This window comes from Xylocopa sonorina, chromosome 4 (assembly GCF_050948175.1).
Source record: "Xylocopa sonorina isolate GNS202 chromosome 4, iyXylSono1_principal, whole genome shotgun sequence".
NCBI classification, from domain to species: domain Eukaryota; kingdom Metazoa; phylum Arthropoda; class Insecta; order Hymenoptera; family Apidae; genus Xylocopa; species Xylocopa sonorina.
This window is the reverse complement of record NC_135196.1, coordinates 5,631,119-5,652,423: the sequence shown is the minus strand read 5'-3', so window position 1 is coordinate 5,652,423 and position 21,305 is coordinate 5,631,119. Positions and strand designations below refer to the sequence as shown.

Below are 21,305 nucleotides of genomic sequence, written 5' to 3'. Positions count from 1 at the left end.
TCGAACGGTACTACAGAAGGTCCATAAACCGTTCTATAATCGCTTCGGATTGTCGTTAAGTGGTTCCAGAATTTTTATGGGAATGTAACTGTCGTTTACGTTTCACTATTAATTAGAAGACACTTTCCGTTGGCACAGCCACGGTCTCATATTGTTCGCGATTCGCTGTATAGCATTCTTTCTGGTTTTCGTCTAACGGTGTTGTCAAATTTAGATAAGCATCTCCGCGCGAGACGCTCGCTGATATCGGGTTCTTAGCGATCCATCGATCGTACGAAATATCAGCTGTAAATCGCAGAATCATCCAAGCAAATTGCTGGGCTGTGATCAAGCATGTTTTCACCTTTGATAATGTAGCGAATTGTATGTACAAACGGGCTTTTCAACCGTCGTAATTGGTGAAATGAAGAGAAAGAAATCATTATCGTGCAATTGTTGGCGGATATAATATATAATGCAATAATGTAACGATTATGTTACTGTACTTAGTGTACGGATTATAGCCATTTAAAAAATCCTTCTCATACTATTTAAAAGTTAAATGTTCACTATGCGAATCCTATTTATTTTTTAATTTAAGCTAATTTTTAAACACATCAAATTTGTTTCAACGCGATTGAATTTCGAGTGAAATGTTGTGGCAGCGAAATCGAGGGATTCTCGATCTTCAGAAACTGTGAGGTCTTCGCACGTCTCGCGCAATTTTTCGTACGATGAAAACGCCGCTTAATCTGGTCCACGTGATCTCTCGATCTTACGATTACACGGTATTACTCTGGTAGATAGTATCGGACGGTGATTTATCTGAATATCGGCGGAAAGCCTTTGTATCGACACTACGCCGGGTGCAGGCCATTAGGTTTGTTACGTTCTGCGCCCGTGATACGATCTCGAACATCTTTATAAGCCGTGGAAGGGCCAACGCGGACCTTTTTCTCCATTCACGCGAGTCTCTACCTGTTACCTTCACGTGTCGGTTCTAATTACGCAAGACGGTCGAAAGGTGAACGATATTCGTGCGTGAGATCAATTTTACGTCATCGATAGAGCATTATGGGAGAATAGATGAACAACAACTTGGACACTGTGCTTCGAATTCGAATTTCAACTGGCAATTATGAGAAAATTGATTAAGAGCTGAAGTTATTGGTAATTTTTGCGTTCGTGCAACATTGAACCGTGGAAATATAAACGTGATTAGTTTACTTGCTTAAATTACTTAACAACACGCTCTTATTAATTGCAATCACGCGTGCTCGATCAACTTCTCCAATAAAAACTAAATTAACTCTAAGAATTGCATTATCTGTATCAATCTCGCAAGTCTTATTTTCATTTCTGCCAGAGTATCGTTTAATAAAATCACTTTCTTTTTTCATTACAACTACAAAAACTCAGTGAACATTTTCTCCAACCCTTGAAATTCATAGATTACCTCGCGATTCGATATCATCCACCCCTTTGGACGACAGAATTCGCTAACAATTCACACTACACTTCTTGCCCACGTGTACAATAAAATTCAACTTTTCGAAACGCAGCGTTAATAAGCTCCAAGCATTTCCAAATTCTCTGAGCAAACACTCTAAAATTAGAGAGCAGTAAAAACAATTACTATCCATTTTCTCCCTCGAACCTCGAGCGATCGCTAACCTCATGACACGGCGTGAACAAGAGCAGCATCAATAAGCTACAAGTATTTCCAAATTCTCCGAGCAAACATTCGAAAATTAGAGAGCAGTAAAAACAATTACTATCATCTTTCTCCCTGGAACCTCGAGCGATCGGTAACCTCGCGACGCTTGGCGAACAAGAGTAGCATTAATAAGATAAAAATATTTCCAAATTCTCCGAGCAAACATTCGAAAATTAGAGAGCAGTAAAAACAATTACTATCATCATTCTCCCTGGAACCTCGAGCGATCGGTAACCTCGCGACGCTTGGCGAACAAGAGGAGGAACGTTCGATCATTCGTAACGGCATTTAGGAACGGTCGGTCGAAAATCGAACAGGAGGGCCCGTTATAGAAGGGGACTCTCGCCTGGCCAAACACGCGCTGCTTCTAATCTGCCCGATACGAGCGTGTAACGAGACACAAAATTCAGCTTCGCCGCTCTCGAGGCTGATTTCCAAATCGGCCGTTTCGAAACCGCTCGTCGGCGGACGGCTGGGCCCGGGCTCGTTACAGCAGCCGGTGTTTATTTCGTACGAAATATTTGTCGTTCGTTTAACGAGCCACGTCGTTACCAGGCACGCAAAGACGAAGAGAGTACCGTTTCTTTTCTCTCGATGCCAAAGGGAGCCCATTAAGGCGAATTTCAATTTGCAGTAATGTTCGTTACGCGGCCGTTACAGGCGCGACTTTCACGTGTCGCGGATGGACGCGAGCCCCACGCTCGATCCGGCGCGGTTCGATTTCTGATTTGAATTTATCGGCGCCGTTCAATTTTCGCGCCCGAATTAAACCACTCGTCGGGGATCGCGTCGTTCATTATCGTTAGCATCGTCTTTCGTTTCGTGCAACCTTGTTCCTCTCGTTTTCGTCGAGGATACGAACGCGATCCTTTCTGCGAATGATCTTTTCAGCAAGAACGAGGAACTTGTCGTTTATCGAAGGGGAGCGTTTCATATTTGCAGAGGACGCTTAGCGATTTGTATAGATGATAGATGCTCGCAGAAAAATTAAAAGCTTTGATTATGTATAACATTGTACGTTTGTATGTGAAAATATAAGGAACTAAGGTGATTCAAGCCTATCTTTTGTAATGATCGTGTTGTGTAACTGGTTCAGAGTGATATTGATTTAAAAAGGAGTGATATTGAAAGGCCAAAAATTGAAATTGAAGTGTATGCAATTATAAGAGAAAGAAGAGCAATGGAAGAATGAGAATTTAGGAAGTGATTTCTAACACTGAATCGAATTTCCAAGTACAATATCGCACAGATTGAAACTCGTGAATACATAAGAAATGTAGATTATTCCCGATCGAACTAATATAAGAAACCGTAAATCTAACAGTAAAGAACTAACAAGCCTAGAAATCAGTGGCAACGATAACATTATGGTCGCAGTCTATTTCTGAAAACAATTAAATGCAGTTTAATTTAATGAGTCAATTTATAACTCCATTACCGTTCTAATTGTAAGCGATTATACGAGTGGCTCGCCAATAGCCATCCGTTCGTGATACTATTTCACGCAGATCGCGAGAGATCGATCGAAGCGACGGAACTAATTTGAGAAGCCGGAAGGCGAGCCGATCGCGGCGAAAGGAGAAGAAGAAGAAGAAGAAAGGAACACGCGGGCCCGTTTAAATAACGAGTTCGATCAAGACGATCTGACACAATACACGCGTAAAGTCTTCGAACTCGAGAACAACCTGCAAGCGGCCGATTCGTTTCACAAGACGCATAGCCGAACTTTCCAGCCGAGATCGCTCATTGATAACGCCAGGAGAAATCGTCCTTCTTACCACATATGACAAGTAGACAATTAATAACCAATAAGCCTGGCCCGTGTCGAAATCGGCAGATCGTAGATTACGAGTAACGAACTAGGAAAGAAATTAACCGCGTCCAACTGCTCGCGAGGCCTGCCACGGCATTCCCCGCTCGCCGATTCACGATCGAACGCGCTCTAAGCCGAGGCTGAGGATCTATTTTTTGTACAACTTTCGACTCGAGCGAAGAAGTCGCCGTACAATGTTCAATTAGAGAGAAATGACGATGATTTAATCGGTGGAAAATAGCGAGGTTGAATTAACATTGCTAAGGTTTTTCGATCGTTTTCGAGCGCATCGTTCATTCTTCTATCGAGACGAGTATAAAACAGTTGCTATTCGCTGTTCACATTTAAGGAATTTAATTGATTTATTGTTTATTTCGTTTTTTGCGAAATGAAACAAATAGAGGAACCCAGCGACGATACAAGAAAATTGTAACGTAATACATATTTATAACGAGCTCTATTTCCTTTTACGATGAATTACATTTCCATGCATTTAATGACACGTAAAAACTCGAGCGTAATCGTTATACGAGTAACGCTCCTAAGAAATGTAGCTCAAGGATAGTCTTTCTTTTCGAGCAATGAAATTCGACATAAACTTCGCTATAAAATGCGTTGCTATAAAGACAACTTAATTCGCGTACCTGTTCATTAACGAACTGACGATCGATCGGAAGTTTTATCAACTGCGTAACCACTATTTCGCAAGCTACGTTATTAGTGCACCATTTGGCAGTCTAAGAATGTAAATGTGTCAATAATCACGCCTAATTAACGCTTGCAAAATTTCCCTAATACAATCACGTATTTCGTAAACTCGATATTTTATAATTCTCATTTAAATGATCGTATCTCACTAACTTCGTGCAAACTTATCGAAGCTTCACACTCCAGAGCCGCCTTTCGACCGATAACCGTTTCTCTTTGGCTAATTTTATTTAATATTTGCGTAACAAACGATGCAAGTGGACGGAAAAATGGTAGATCGTAGAATTTCTCACGAGAACACACCTCGACCTCGATCACCGTGGTCATGTCAACGTGGGGCGCGTAACAGAGCGCCAGCTTGTCCGCTGTCGGCGCTTCCGTCCGCGGCGGAAACATCCCCAGGATCTCCAGCTTGCCGGTTCCGCCAAACTGAATCCGTCGCAGTCACTCGATCGCTCCTCCCGATCACTTCTCCCCGACACTAATTCCTCCCACACATCGCACCAGAACACTTTCCCAACAAGCCCACTGTGTACACTTTGATCGATCACTGTCGTTCTCCTCCCGCGGCGTTGCTGCCAATTAAGTTTCTCGTCTCGTCGGGAATGAACAGTTCGCAAATTGGCGAGGATCGTTCGACACTTCCTGCGACCGCGTTCTCCTCATTACTTCCAGCAGCAATGAAATAACGTATCCCCAAAATCGATCACTTCTCGAAGAACCCAGCGCCTCGAAGGGTAACAAGAACAGTCGAGCAAGAAAGACCACGAGGAACCATATCGTCGCTGATCCCTGATCACAGACTACAAGACGATCAACGTGTCAAAGCCCTCCAACGACTCGTCGACCGTCGCACGCGCAACGATGGAGGGCGCTCGCGCGATCTCGATCATAGCCACCCCTCAAGGATCGTCCGCGCGTCGACCTCGAGGGTCGCGTGCATAGATTCAACCCGCTGCGTCGTCGAGTCGACGATTCTCAGCACCGCGACGCGAATGAGAAATAGATGAAAGAAGAACAGAAGACAAAGCTCGCGAAAGGCTTCGCGCGAAAAGAAGCGGTCGACCTATCGCTGAAACGCAGGTAAACCGGTGGTTCTCGCCCCAGCGACGGTGGCTGTCCCTGGCGAAGCCACGCGAAGAGGAGAACAGCTGATCGGCTGATCGAGCGTCGTGTTGCGGCCGACCGACTGAGCGACGGGGACGACGCAGCGCCGTACGAGAGTATAGCTACGACCGCCGTGTGCCAGCACACGAGAGAACGAAATGGGAGGTGGCACCGTCTGCTCTTACCGAGAGCTACTACTACTACTACTACTAGTGCACTACTACTACTGGTGCCTACTACTACCGCAGCAGCAGCAGCCACCACCAGGGACACACGGGCGTCGTCGCCAGCAGCTGCACCACCACCATCCGCACCACCACCACCACCACCAGCCGGGCTGGCCGCCTCAAGAATTCTGCCCTACCAGGCCCCGCGTCGAGGCGAGCGTGGTGGATAGGAGAACGGAGAGGAGAGTGCACGCGTACAGCCGACGACCGAAATTTCGCCCGAGGATACGCGCCACCACGTGCAACTGCTCCTAGAGCGCTGCCCCACCAGCCAGCCGAGCGGCGCCGATTCCGCCGAGGGGACGTGCCGCGATCGAGCGAATAGGAAGGATACCCCACGGACTCGCGCGACGCTACGAACGAGGCGAGCCGACGCTCCGCGTCAACTTGGATCCTTGTTGGTCTCGAGGAATTTTTTGCTAGATGTTTTTTTGTTAATAATTTTTTTCTTTGGCGATTGGACCGCGTGGGAGGTTCTTCTCTTTGGCTTCAATGGAAGTTTTGGAGTGGAGTTTGTTGGTTGATTATTGGTGATCGCGAGAAGATCGAAAGAGTATGGTGTGCGAAGATAGAGATACACGGAAACTTTTTTTGTAGCGTGAGACTTTAGTAGAAATTCTCTTATGAAATTTGTATTTTATTTACGTGCTGGGTGGACGATCCATTTTGCCAACCCCGTTCACTTGAAACACGTGGAGAACCCCTTAATGGAATTAATTTATGAGGTGAACGATTTCGCATGCATTTCAGACGCATTGACATTGCACACCTTGCTGCTACATCGAGATACATTGTACCACAGAAGACAAGAAACGTTTTTCTAATTTCCTTTCCTCTGATACGATCTTGAGGAACGTCCACCCCTTGAACGCAGCCACGGTTTAGTGTACATATTTCACCTGTTAAGCGAGCAGCAGTTCGATCATGGTTCTCGCGTGCATCGAGATATTACGTCCGCATAAACATCCGCGACCCGCGTATTAACGATATTTATCACCGCGTCTGATATCAGATCGGGTTCGACGGATAACGGGCGGCTTCGTTATCGCGTCCCGCCGTCCACCCGGCAGGAGGCGAACGTATTAATTAAACCGCGTCCAGAATCGAGCCGTCGCGCATTTTCAGACGGCATTTTTCCCCGTCGACGGCTCATTCATGCCGGGCGCCGCAATTAATTCCCGGTACGGTGAAAACCGGCGACGTTATAGGTCGTCGACTCTCGCGGCACCGTAATTTATGCCGGTGTAAATTCTGCCGCGTAATTACGCCGCGGGTACGCCATTCACGGCCGCGTCGGTTGGTGAAAAGACGCGCGCGACACCGGAACACGGGGCACGCGAGCCCCAGACGGAGACACTCGCGCGGACAAGGGCTTAATCACGCCTTCGATCGTGTTAATCTTAATTAAATACGCGCGGAATCCGTCGCGGTGCCCGTTAACGGCGCGCGTTCCTCCAGCGCGCGGCACCAACGCTTCGACGCCGCGGTGAACTTACCTCCAGCAGGTGCGCGAATCTTCGAAATCGACGCGGTTTTTTCGTTTTCTTCGATTTTTCCATTGTACGCGAACTGTGTGTACGGTGATAAAATTGTTATTTTGAGAGTGTTCGTTTCGATGGAATGTTTGGCCACTTGTTTCTAATTTGGACACAATTCTGCAGGATGTGTTCACACTTTTTCAACCCCTTCGTACTTTTGCACCCTTTTTAGTAGTTTTATAAAGCATATAATATTAGTTTGGTAAATTGTATAGAATAATTAGGATATAAGTTCATTCGTTTAAGAGGAAAATAACGGAAAGCGGTGAGAGAAGATCGAAGTACAAGTCCGCGAGGATTTATACAACTTATGAAATCGTAAGTCGATATATTAATTGGTTAAGTCGTCGGAGCTACTTTTCGATGATTTAAAAACTCCAATTTGCATATCCTAAAACAAACAACCACCTCCGCGCGCCCACTGGCCGCGTCTCATTAAGTAAAAAAAGGAATTGAATAACCCAGCTTCCTCGAAATAGAATCCTCAAGATCCACGTCGAGATATCTCGCCTCGTCGAATACACTCACGTCATCCACTCGAAAATCGCGTTTCGGTGGCTGCTTGATTAATGGTGCCTGAGAGGTGATAATCGCGCGGAACAACTCTTCTCTCGTCTACCAGATTCGAGATGTACGAAATTTAAAATAAAAATGATGCTCTCGCAGCAGCTGATTAATCGCGCGGCGGGTTACAAAACGCAGAGAAAGAAACGAGAAAGCCGCAGCGACTAGATGTACGTATACTGGACATAAAAAATAGTAGCTGGGCAATAATACGTGGCCAGAGATGTGCGTTCGCGCGAGAAAGTACAGGGTTGTTGTACGGAAGCGTGTGCGAAAAAAAGGACGAGTCAAATTAATGATCCCGAAGCGCGCCTAAAGCCATTAGAGATTAAGCTGATGTACTACACCGCATTGCGTTGATTCAAGTAAATATACAGTCTGCCTCCCGCTGTTTCAGTTAATCTGTAACGAAATGGGTAATTCTAGCAGCTGAAATAAAACCAAAGCTCTAAGACAAAATTGGTTTCAAGCTTCGTTTCCGGAAAACAAGAAACCTCTTCGATGTTATCCACTGACCTACCACGCGTCCTCCAAGGATGTTCAAGCCTGTCTTCCTCAAGAATAAAGTGTCAGACACGATCACGTTGCTCGTATTTATTAGAGTCCATAGAATCTACCCTTTAGAGTAGCTGAAGAATTTACTTCCATATTGGCACGAAGGGCAAATGTATGTCTAAAATATGTAGACATTGGGCGATATCCGGTTGCAGAGTGAAACGGAATAATGTCGAGGCTGTTACGAAGCCGCTGGCTACCGATCGTGCATCGTGTTGTCATCCGATGCAACAAGAATTTACTGGGGCGGGCAACGGGAAACTCGTTCCCGCGGCGCGCTAAGTTTCTGCAACATTTTTCAGTTTCGTGCATGCGGGGCATGTCAGCGGAAACCGCGATCTGCGGTCTAGGAATCGGTAAACTAAATGGAATCGCGAAGCCTGCTCGTCGACCGGGAATAAACGCCGCCGCAAAGCCCACCCGGTTACTACGATCGCGTCAAACGATTAACGGATCCGTTTTGCGGAATCCGTTTCGCGGATATACCCGGCAACCGGTGGTTTTGTTACAACGCACGAATTTTCGGTGACGCTGCTCGCTGAATCGTCCACTCGCGCGGAATTAACGCGAATTAACGCGGTCGTTGAACGTTAGCGAATATTAGAGAAATTTCGCGAGTCGTAACTACTTTAAAAATGGATTGAACGTGGACGTCGACACTTTTTACAGGCGATATCGATGCGATTTTTAGTTTCGTCGATTCGAGAATGACCAATGATTCCATTGCGCGCTATGCGCAAGCATAATTTAGTCGTAACTATTTTAAAAATGGATTGAACGTGGACGTCGACACTTTTTACAGGCGATATCGATGCGATTTTTAGTTTCGTCCATTCGAGAATGACCAATGATTCCATTGCGCGCTATGCGCAAGCATAACTTAGTCGTAACTATTTTAAAAATGGATTGAACGTGGACGTCGACACTTTTTACACGCGATATCGATGCGATTTTTAGTTTCGTCGATTCGAGAATGACCAATGATCCCATCGTGCGCTATGCGCAAGCATAATTCAGAATCGCAGTTCGAGACTCGCAGACGAGAGAGAAAATGAGCAGCAGAACGGAAATTAATTTTCTACCGCGGCTATATCGAGTGCTATAAATTAGCAAACCTATAGCGAGTTACGTAATTCGATTAAACGATACAGATAGACACAATGGCGTGGAATTGATTGGGCGATTAAACAAATTTTTGTCGATTCGTCTAATTTCTGGTTGCCTCTATAATTCAGTTCCTTGAGCCTTAATTGTTAGACATCGGTGAGCAACAACCGAAACGTTTCGCTCGTTCCTACTGTGCTTTGTGAACTTTCGATAATCGATTTCGCTCGGGGCTGCGATTCGATAGCCGAGGAAATCTCTCGATAGGCGTGTTCGTGCGTCTCTAATCACAACGTCAGGTGCGTTAAATCGTTGCTTTCAGTCTGCGATTTATACGACTTCGACCGTTTTCACCGATAACGCTTCCACTCGCGAAGAAACGACGTTTCAGATTCTAGAAAGGCTTATCAGTTTTCCATAAACTCACTAGTTCCTACCTTGGATCATTTCACACTCTAAACCTCGCAATTCTTTCACAGAAGCATCAGTCACAATTTAATTCGTCGAACCTGGACGAACGTCTCGAAAAACTGACTTAACACCGTCTACTCTGCCCCTCTAACGGGACAAGTATCGCAGCCTGAGTCGTTCAAACTTTCGAAACTACTCAAATTCGTCGCACTTGACTTTCAAAGTTCCACCAACAGCACGTACAACGTTCAGATTCTTAAGCGATTCCACGAAAGACAAGGTACTCTTCCTCCGCTACAACTCATATTCTATATGAATATGTCGCTTACGAATATTTTACTCGTACCTCAACGAAGTATTACTTTATCGAACGCTAAAAGCACAGAGAATATCTCTGAAACTATTCGAAGCGCTCGAAAAATGCGGAGAACGATACTGCGAACGACGAGTCCGCATTAGCGGGGGTCGCCATTATTCCCCAGAATGGTATTCGACCCGTCCGAAAGGCTTCATCATCCGCGAATCAATGTATAACTGTACCCGCGTTAATCGACGTTAGAACGGGTTGTTCCTCGCTGTAAAATACAGGCAAACGTATTTGCCCCGTTATTTATCGCTCTGGCGTGGTACGTGGCGCGTCTCGTCGATATCCGAAAAATGGTACTTTCCGAAAGCCGGTTACCCCGGGTATGTGTGTTATGGGAAAAAGTAGCGTGAGAGTGAGCTGTCGATAAAGGAATGGCCGAGGTGGTAATCATCGGTAATCTTCAGTCCGTTACTTACGTAAAAGCAGTAATTGCCACTGTTACGCCGCGGATTAGTTCGGAATGGTTACAGCTGGGCAACGGCTCGGGGAACGTGTTATTTAGTCGTTCATTCAGCTACGATATTCGATGATTCGCCACTTTGTGCCGCCATTAACCCCGAATAAATTGCTCGATGCCCGCCACGTCCACTTACGAACTTCGTCGTCGTTCCTTTTGACATCCGTGTAACGTGTATTCCTCATTACCAAGTAATGATTAGTATTTACAGCCGCTGTTTGGGGGGGGGGGGGGGGGGCACCCTGGCGACGACGGTAGCGTTACTTTGCGCCAACGTGGATTCCGCTGGATTGCATATAAAGTTTGGAAATTTCGTCGATCGTCGAGGATGATCGTGTTCTCGTCTCTTTAATATCGAATTCTGTCAAGTTTTATTACATATCGCGCTTTGGAGTCGCATAAATTCAATTACAGTCGCTACAATATTATCAGTGCCATTTCGCTTACTTTCTCAACGAGAACATTGATACATCGTAACAAGAATTTTATTACAGAAAGTATTCACTTTGACAGAGTATTGCTTTTTCATCGTGCCACAGTAATCATCTACTCCCTTTCAATTTTGTCATTTAACAAATTTTATATTGTACAAATAACTGAATCTGTCTTCGCAGCAGACAATTCTCCTCAGCTCAACAATAGTACAGCAGTTAAAAAGCAGCATCGTTCGATGCTCAACTTCTTCAACTTTCGTCGATCAATACTTCCAACCGAAATGCTTCATTTTTATATTGCACAAATAACTAAATCTGTCTTCGCAGCAGACAATTCTCCTCAGCTCAACAATAGTAGCAGTTAAAAAGCAGCATCGTTCGATGCTCAACTTCTTCAACTTTCGTCGATCGATACTTCCAACCGAAATGCTTCATTTTTATATTGCACAAATAACTAAATCTGTCTTCGCAGCAGACAATTCTCCTCAGCTCAACAATAGTAGCAGTTAAAAAGCAGCATCGTTCGATGCTCAACTTCTTCAACTTTTGTCGATCGATATTTCCAACCGAAATGCTGACTGGCGAATGGCAAAGAGAGAGAGAGAGAGAGAGAGAGAGAGACGCAGAGCACGCGGTAACCGCGAGCCCGGTGATCCCTGATAGAGGGTAGCGACCGAGGATCCGTCGACGATTACAATCGACGGGTACAAAGGTACGCGCCGCTGTTCGAGTATGAAAGGCGCGTAGATGCAAGCCGAACGAAGAGACGAGGAAGACGGCCGCGGAGAAGCCGAAGAAAGGACGACGATGGCGGGAGAGGGAAGTCGCTAAACGACATTCCAAGCGGACCATCCAGCGCCACCCAACGGTAACCAACGCATGACGCCCTTATCTTACCTCGTGTTACCGCACCTTTCCTTACGTTACCTTACGTTACCTTAACGGATCGGCCACGGTCAAGGAGAAACGTTCGTTTCGGCCATTTCGCGGTCGAACCGCGCGCTCCAAGCTTCCGGCTTCCCCTTCGCCACGTTCCTCTTATCGAAGAACTCGAGGCCATGGATCAAATGGTATCTGTCTCGTACCTTGATATCGTTCTTGAGAAATTCTGTTGGACGAGTAAAAATTGCGAGCTTCGTGAAGCAGAATGTGGCACTTTGAGTATTGTTCTACCTGCGAGGAACTTGAAGCATTGAATCGAGAAAGTCCAGTGTTTTATACGAAATGTCAATCATTTTCAGGAGATGGATATTATATATATTTCAATTGTGGAGGAGGAATAAATAAGAGTAAAGGTTTTAAAGTGTTTTTTAGAAATTGAGGCAAATGGCATTTGTGGATCAAATGGTATCTGTCGTACCTTGATATCGTTCTTGAGAAATTCTGTTGGACGAGGTAAAATTGCGAGCTTCGTGAAGCAGAATGTGGCACTTTGAGTATTGTTCTACCTGCGAGGAACTTGAAGCATTGAATCGAGAAAGTCCAGTGTTTTATACGAAATGTCAATCATTTTCAGGAGATGGATATTATATATATTTCAATTGTGGAGGAGGAAAAAATAAGAGTAAAGGTTTTAAAGTGTTTTTTGGAAATTGAAGTAAATGGGATTTGTGGGGTTCGAGAGTTTAGCTGTCAAGATTGTTGCAATTAACGCAAAGGTAATCGACAAAGGGAAGATATCTGGGTGGAATAACAGTAGAAGACAGAAACGTGAGCTTGGAATACCGATACGTCGTTGATTGCTATCAGCGAAGTTTTCAGAGTTCGAAGTCACGCTGAAAGCGGCGTCGACGCTCGTGGGAAGGGGGTCAGGCCTCCGAGTTCAAATTAGCCGCCTCTTCACTGACCAACTGTACACGTCGCGGTTGCGATAGGCTTCCTCTTCTTCTTTTCTTTTTTTTTTTGTCAAGCTCGAGATGATTTGTGGAAGCCCCCAGCTCGTTTCGAATCCGCTTTCAGTTATTCTATCGGACGTTCCGTGCCTCTTCTTTTCACCGATAACTGTATTACGCGCAAGAACGTCGATGGGAAGAGTAATGGCGCGTCGCAACGCTCGCGATCGCTTTTCGCGATATCGCCGCGCAGAAATTCTATCCATCTCTCGAATTTGATCGCCACGAATGTTATCGTCATCCTTGCAGTTGTATTCAATTTACTGTACCACCATTGACTTTGTTAATATCATTATCTGAAGAATCTTCTTCCAATTTATTCTCAGCTACTTCACGATATAATTACAATCGCTTATTACTAATTTTTCCAACGAAACTTGTAATTTGGCCAATGAAGGCTTCTTCTTTATTCGTTGAGAAAGTGGAAAGCCTCCACTGCAGTTTAATTCAGAGCACTTTGAAATTTCGTTCTGCGCCACGAGTTGCACGTTGTCGTTCGAAATTTTGCGTGGCCACGATAAAATCGATAAAGCGGATACAAATGCACCGTCGTCGCCGTTTTACGACGCACGCCCGTTAACGTTCCTGGCCACGTATGCCTCGGATCTATGGCGGTGAACGTACATTTTCCGTGTCTCCGTTGTTTACACACTTGTCTACGAGTGCTTAACCCATTTGCGTACACCGCATTCCAATTTCTTTATTGGACACGTGGCGCAAACGGTACAGGCGCGAGGAGACAACGGTTCACCCGTCCCGACGCCGCGATTTCATTCATTTCGTGACGAAGACGAGCGCACAGGGGGGATTGAACGCGTCGCTGTCGCGTTCGCGCCGATATTCGCGAACGATCGCGTGGAAAACCGCGATTGGCGTTGCCAATCGATAATAAAAAGCGCGCGCGGCGATAAATAACTCTTTGTGCGCGTCCCGCGAGAGGTGTCCGCGCGAAATGCGTTTAAGGATTAACCCTAACGCTCCTTTCATCTTGATAGCGAGGCTTAATTCGCGCCGTTATTTATGACGCGTCCTGCGTTCGCTCGTTTTTATCGAATCTATTAGTCAATGTTATTTACGAGGACGTAATGAATAAAAATATCTCTGTACAGGGTAACTGGTTCTCAAGCTGTTTCAACGAAACATTTTAACGGCAGGGAATTCAATTTCCATGAATAATCGGGAACAAGTAGCTGCACCGTATAAACAAACATTCGTATAATCAGGATAAAACGATTAGTATTTAAATTAATGGGAAATGACGACGATTTGAATAAGTAATTCCGTGCAGCGACAATTTGTACAAACGCAGTTGAAAATGTATACGTCGAATCGTTGATCGTTAATTGTATCCCAGTGGAAATTTTCAGAAGCGAAGAATTCATTTTATCGAGTAATTCTGATAAGTAGATTATCCCTGTGGAGGATAATCGCCTGGATAAGTTTCAAATAAAAGAAGCTCGTCTTCGAACAGCTGTATAATGCAGGGCTCGTGTTACGCGGTACTTTAAATCACTTGAAATCACTGTGATCTTCGGAGTCTACATTCCAGCATCCTCAACCCACTTAAATTACTAATTTTTCACACCTCATTACACAATGACGCGTACAGTTTAAACGTAGTGTAAGTTTAAAGCAATTATTGTACGATCGAGGCAGGGTTATCTCAAACAAAATTACAATGCGTTCAAAGCGTGGTCTGAACTTGGATTCATCAAAGGACACACGTTATATGGCATTCGACTTGATTCTGTTCTTCATTTAACACAATTGTACGCGATTCAGTAACCACTCGATCCTTTAGAATCACGTTCAACGTTGACCGCGTTTCACGTTTCGCAGCATCATCGTCTCATCTCCGAAGATCTCTCAAACAACGTTCCACGTTCTCTATCATTTTTTAGAAGCAAGCTTTTCCAAGCGTTCGAATAACTTCCAATTTTAATAAAATAGAAGATACGAGATGACTAAGGAGATACCAAACGGAATTTAATAAAGTAAAATCAGACGTTCAGAGCCGTGCAACTGGATACGTGAAATATTACAACATACACGCACGAACATTGCGCTAGAAGATGCCTAACATTTTTCACAACATTGACACAATAACAAACTCGCTATTCGACTCATCGTTACGTATAAAATACCAGAAATTGCTGTTCTCAAATTATTTCTTGAAGAGATCTTTAAATTCTTCTCGAAAAGACCAACCAGACTATCCGACCAACCAATATCCTTTGAATAAATAATCCTAATGAATTAGGAGCGTACAGAATATCTCTTCGAAATTAATGAATGAAGCGCGTGCAGAACCCAAAATGTTTCTCCAAAATATCAACTGGACACTTAGAGCTCCTCAAAGTACATTACGCCTGATTAACCATGATAAACTTGAAGCCCATCCATGTATAGCAAAAGCGAGCCAAGCGCAATCTCCAGTACCCTCGATATTAACACCCATTTCACCCCGCAAAAAGAGGCACAAGAAGCCAACTGCAAGCCACAAGTCCTTTCCCAGCAGCAATCCGGAATCACGTCCTCCCATCGCATGCATACATTGTCCTCGGCAATTAGCGTCAGCGATCAATCATCGTGACGTCCGGATGGCCTGGAGAAGGCAGCCGCGAGACCAGCAATCTCTTAGCGGGCGCTCTCTCGAGCCGCCCAAAAACTCTGCTGGCCGCGATGACCGCGTTTTCGTCTCAGCCCGACAAAATCACGACTTGAACGTCTGCTCGCGATCGTGCTCGCGCGGATCTCCTCGCCGATTCTCTAATTACGAAGCCAGCGAAGATAAACGATCCCCTCGATCGACGCTCGCTAATGGCACGACGAAGCGTACCGCGAAACGGGCCGCGTCCTCGCGTCTAGCGTCACGATGAACAAACGAGAAGGAGGTGGTGGACGATTGGAAGAAGAGGAGCGGTCGTACGTTCGACAACAATGATGTTCACCGTTAATTTGAGCGGACGAGTGAATCGGCCGTTTATCGTACCGCCAGTGTGAAGGCCGTGGACGGAGGGCCTTGTGCACGCGTGTGCGTCTCTCACAGGGACCGCGTAGAACAACCAAGTCTGTGCACACACGCGCGGACATACTGGCACACACGTTCGAGAAAGGCGAGAGAGTCCGGTCCAGAGGGTTCAAGCTAACGGGACCAGAGAGCCGATCGTAAGCGCGGCTGGCACGTTTCGCACACCCGCGCGAAACACGTACACGCGCGCAGACACGCACGCCTGCACAAAGACACTGGAGGAGATGCTGCTGCTGCTGCTGCGATCACGCGTGCACACACACGGACGCGCACGTAGGGAGGAAAAAGTTTTTATAGGCCTGGAACGTGTCCGCGAGCAGCGTTACGCTGATATACGATACACGCGAACGTTCGCCAGGGGTCTCGCGCTGGTGCTCTTGGTGATTTCAACGCCTGTCGCGGCGCGAGTTTTTAATTCGTCGTAATTGGCCGAGCGGCTGGGCTATGGCGGCGCTTAGGTCGAGAGCGGCGGCTCTCTGTGGGGACCGCGCTGCGAGATGGCATACTCATCTCTGAGAGATCGTTTTCTCGATGGTTGCTCGTCGCGTGGAATGTTATCATCGATCGTAACTGTTTGCGCGTAACGAAAGAGCATGGTATACAGGGGAACAGCCGTGGAAAATACGTATCGTCGATCGATTCAATTTACTGTAACGCTCTTTCTTTGAACGTCTTACGTTTCATTTCCGCGAAACTTGATGGAATTATTTTGTACACGTGCATCTGTAACTGTATTAATCGTGTCTACTTATTTGGTGATCGCAGAAAGGAATTGGCAGCGATCAGAGTTTTATCTCGAACACTGACTGAAAGGAAGAACGTAATAATCTCCACCTGCGCGTCACCGCGACAGGCAGGTTTGCATCGCGGATCGAAATGTCGCTTAACGCAACGAACGGTCCCCGAGGAGATGCATCTTCGTTTGTTATTGTTAAAGATCCAATCGCTATTAGTCAGTGAAAATGTCAGGCTGCAGCGTTTTCATAGAGAACGCTCGCGTGTCTGTGTGTGTGTATGCGCGCGAACGATCTGTTGCGCAAACGCGCCGCCTCGAATCCAGTCCACGATGTTGAACGGCAAGTGTGACACGGTTTTAGTTTCGAATTTATCAATCAGACGTCTAACGACGCAATGGAAATGGAGCCAGGCCGATTCTTCACCCGGTGGACGCCATAATTAACGTTTCATGACCGACGGGACGGGCATTAATTATAAGCCACGCGAATAGCATTGCTTTATTATTCTCTGCGCCGCGGATGTTAATGCGACGATGATTTTTAACCGCCAATGGACTGGCAGGCAAAAACCCTTGAATCCTCGCTCGATAAGTATGTAATTATACCTCTCGAACGGTTGTCTAAGAGGCTGATTTAAAACTGCGATTAAAACGTATGGAAATGTTTGGCGATTCGATACGGTGGAAATGTCCACATTGCGAAACTGTCTTGATCGCTCAGAAAATTGATGTTCTCCGCGTGTTCGTTTTGTTGCCTCGGTATACGTTTGATTAATAACACAGTGCAGAATCGACTCGAGTGTCTTAATCGGACGATTATCTGTCAAGTTACCACCGAGACGGGTATATCTTCATATCTGCCAAGTGTCGCGAATATTTTTCAACCACGAAAAAACTGAGTACCTTCGTTCCAATATTGCATCGATAGTTTTCTCTCTTTAATGAAACTCAGCAGCTTAATTATACAGGCTATCAATTCTCTACCACTAATTTCCAATCAAGCTCGACTCGCTCTTATTATCTGAAATATATCACGCGTGATGGTTAGCGAGTTTAGTTGACTTTAAACCTAAGAAACACAGCTGAGTTGAATCTTTTAATTACGATTAAAATCGACCATCTTCGCCCAAAAGAAGCGAACGCGTAGACGAGTCAGATTTCTTTCGAACCACGGTTCAACGGCCGATCGATGGATCATTTTTGCCCGTTAAAATGCAGCGGTACCAATGGATGATAATTCGACGCCGAAAGGCAACGTTTATGCGCATAATAATTATTAAACGAGACTTGACAAGCCGGACACGAGCGCACTCTGGATCTGCTTGATTTGCAGCCGGTCAGGCGAACGATCGGCGATTTATTCCGCGCTCAGTGACAAAGTGTTCCAGAGCGCGTACGCCCGATTTAACCTGGCAATTCTCTCTTTACAATTTCGATTTGCTACCGATTAGGAAGCGTCTGTCGTCCGCGAGTGTCTCAACTCGATCACGATGACGTCGATGACTCGAAGGCATTGATTTCCTCCGGGCGAACGGTCTCTAACGGTGCACAGGGACGTTAACAATAAATTTAACCAAGTTTTACGAATTTTCCATCGTACAACGACGACCGTGTCGCTTGGCTCTGCTCGCTTGTCGTAGTTGTAAAACGGTGCCACGCTATCCTTTTTTTCTATGACAGAAATTTATGTTGCCTGCTAGAAAACTCAATTACGATCGTAACTTTTATATTTTAGCTGTTTTAGATTCACATTCGTCTATTTGATCGTTTACGTGGCAAGTCTACAGGTGATATCGAATTTTGTTTCTTTCGTTTTTATTATTAAAGAGAAGAAAAGGAAATTAATAAGATTTTCAAGATCCAAGGTGCTCCAGAAACGCTCTGGATCTGTGGCACGAAATTTAGCTGTCTTAAGTATAACATAATCGAAATCAATCCGTCGCTAATGACGTGGACCAACGATAAATGTGACGTAAATCCCAGACGAAGGGAAACAGGAGATTAATATTAATACGAACGCGACAGATCGCTAGGCTCGAAATATATCTCAGCCTCATTTACCAAATCGCGAATGAGATTTAACCGTAAATCAAGTATCCACTTTTCCGCATCAGACCACGGATTTCACGATTTCTTTCCGCGCGCTGGCTACCAACTACACTTGTAGCTGCAAAAACGTAACGCGTCACGCCTATCTACGCCACAACTTCTCTCTCTCCCTCTCTCTCTCCCTTATCCTGTAACTTTTATAACTCGAGAGATCGCAAAAAACGAAATGCATCGCTTGTTACAGCCGTCAGATGTTGAAAATAATTTTCACTATCCGCACCAGGACCACAGCGTTATTTATAGCCAGCCCCGATAGACGCAGCGCTCGCTTTCACCGTTGCTTTCGTTTCCCCCCCAAAAGAAAAATGATCCGCGATATTTTTAATTGCAAATGCCGGCCATTGTCGAAGGCGACGCGAATTGTATCGGCTCGAAACGCGATCGCTGTCAATCGTACCGGGCATTAAATCACTGAATCCCTTTAAATCACCCCTTTTTACGCGATTCGCGTGCACGTTCGAAGCTTTTGTTAACGATCACAGCCTCTCTGGTCAACGTCGACCCGCGTGACTGCGATCCAGGTCGCAAGATCGGCGAAACAGAGCAAACTCGGATGGCGCAACCGCGATGGTCATTAATTAGATTGATTTATTAGCGCTCGGTTATACGGACTTCTGTCAAAAGGATAATACACTTCACGGTGTTCCTCGAGTGCGATTGCGAAGCGACGATGACTGAAAGCATGGTAAATATCAGTGATATAGACGAGTGTACCGGTTAGATTAATTTGAAACGAACGGCGAGACTCGTGGGACGATGAGAGTTGTGACATCGTGTGCCGATTATCTCTCGAGATGTTCGCGTCATTCAAAATTTCGTTTGACTGCGAGACTGTCTCTTGAAAATTAGCAGCCGTCTTAGAGTTGACACGAGCATTGACATTTCGTGGATTATTCATTGGCTACGCACCGCGTAGAAATTGTCCTATTATGCTAATCGAAAGTCCCGCGTCGTAGCGTTTTATTTTTAATCGAAATTGTACTATTTCTTATATTTATATCTTGGTCCTCGTACACGCGAGATTCCAGGATAACTCGAAAAGGAAGCTGTGAATGGCGTTAACTGAAGGTTCGTAATCCTCTACTTATCTATATTAGTTCAGTATTCTTTTACACAACTGCCTTTAAAAGCTTGTACCACTTTATACTAACCACACAACCGCATACCACTCTGTGCTCGCTACGCTTGCATCTACCACTGTCTGATTATATTTCTGTACACTGTCGCATACCTACTACACTTCGCGTCGATCTACATACTCGTACACTTTAACTAATCAACTTTTACCAAGAGCATAAAATAAATTCAGGCGACCCTAAGCTCTTGACATTTTTCTCTATGCGTTACAATACAGTCTAAGGATATTAATCTCTGCCAACACTGTCTTCACAAACCTTTCCTCACCACAATTACCTTTACCAGAAGTATGCAGCATCAAATACAACTACAGCTGCGCTAACTACATTTTTGACTGTTTCAACCACGATTATCAACGTTCTCCAATCGGTCTGCACCACGAGAACCATCGCGAATCTGAAGTTTCACCCACAATTCGGTGCTCGCATCGCGTTACATGCACGCGCGGTGCCATCCAACGACGAACACGGTTCACGACGAGAGGCGAAGGCGCGTGGTACAATCAGCATCAATTAGATCGTGTTATGCTAATGCTGTCCGCGTGTATAGGACCCGACGGAGCGGCGATCATCTCGGAACCCACTGGATCGGAGTCTCGTAGGCGGTCGACAACCATAACCCACCGCGGACACGGGTTTACCCGCGAACGGCAGGTGCATCGAGAGATACGCGAATTTGTTGCACGAAACGGGGATAATCGGGGATAATTCGTGCTCCACGCGAAGCCTCTGTCCCTGTTTCTAACAGATTATAACTTGAGAAAGCGACACGTTACAGCTTTATTTAATTCTCACGTACCTGTGTACATATAATTATTTAAATCTGTCGTTAATATAAATCGTCATTTGTATCTTGTAGTGTGAAGTACTTTGTTCTAACATAGTCGATGATTTTTTTTTAATAAAGATCGCGATTTATCGTGTAATTGCTGACGGGGATTGTCGACGACGTCCGAGCGCGAACTTTATTTCCAAGGCGCTCGTTGTACGATAATGACACTTAAACCCGAGGAGCAGCCGCGCGACAGCCAGGTATCGAGTAAAACAAAAAGGTTATCGAGGAGTTTGTATCTAAAAGTATTAACCCGATCCTCTGGCTTAAGGTATCCGCGTCAGAATCGACGCGTGAACGGCGCTCGCAAACGTCACGATGATTATCGGGTCGAGGAGTGGGACAAGTAAAAGTTCATGGCTGCCGCTATTTCCCTCGATCGTGATAACGCAAACCCGAGCGCGCGATTAGCGTTGCGAAACGCTGGTCGTTAATAAAGTTATTCCGTTACCGCGTTAAGAAATCGACCGTCTTCGCCGTGAAATTAATAATTCGATACGTCCGCCGATACGATTACAAATGTTTAGTAACCTCGGGGTCCCACTAATTAATCACGTCCCCGGAGTTTCTTACGTCTCGAACGCCTCT

General features: G+C 45.5%; 1 protein-coding gene across 4 annotated transcripts in view; it reads right to left on the bottom strand.

Annotated features, from left to right (window-relative positions):
* Tfap-2 (transcription factor AP-2) overlaps positions 1-21,305 on the bottom strand; it is a 215,029-nt gene that overhangs the window by 50,130 nt on the left and 143,594 nt on the right. The window contains exon 1 of one of the 4 annotated variants that reach the window (XM_076894351.1): positions 4,521-4,870. The exons of the other annotated variants lie outside the window; for them this stretch is intronic. Coding sequence (XP_076750466.1) covers positions 4,521-4,613 — 93 coding nt within the window. The 5' untranslated portion in view covers positions 4,614-4,870. Of the gene's footprint in view, positions 1-4,520; positions 4,871-21,305 lie in introns of those variants that run through there. 4 annotated transcript variants of the gene reach the window in all.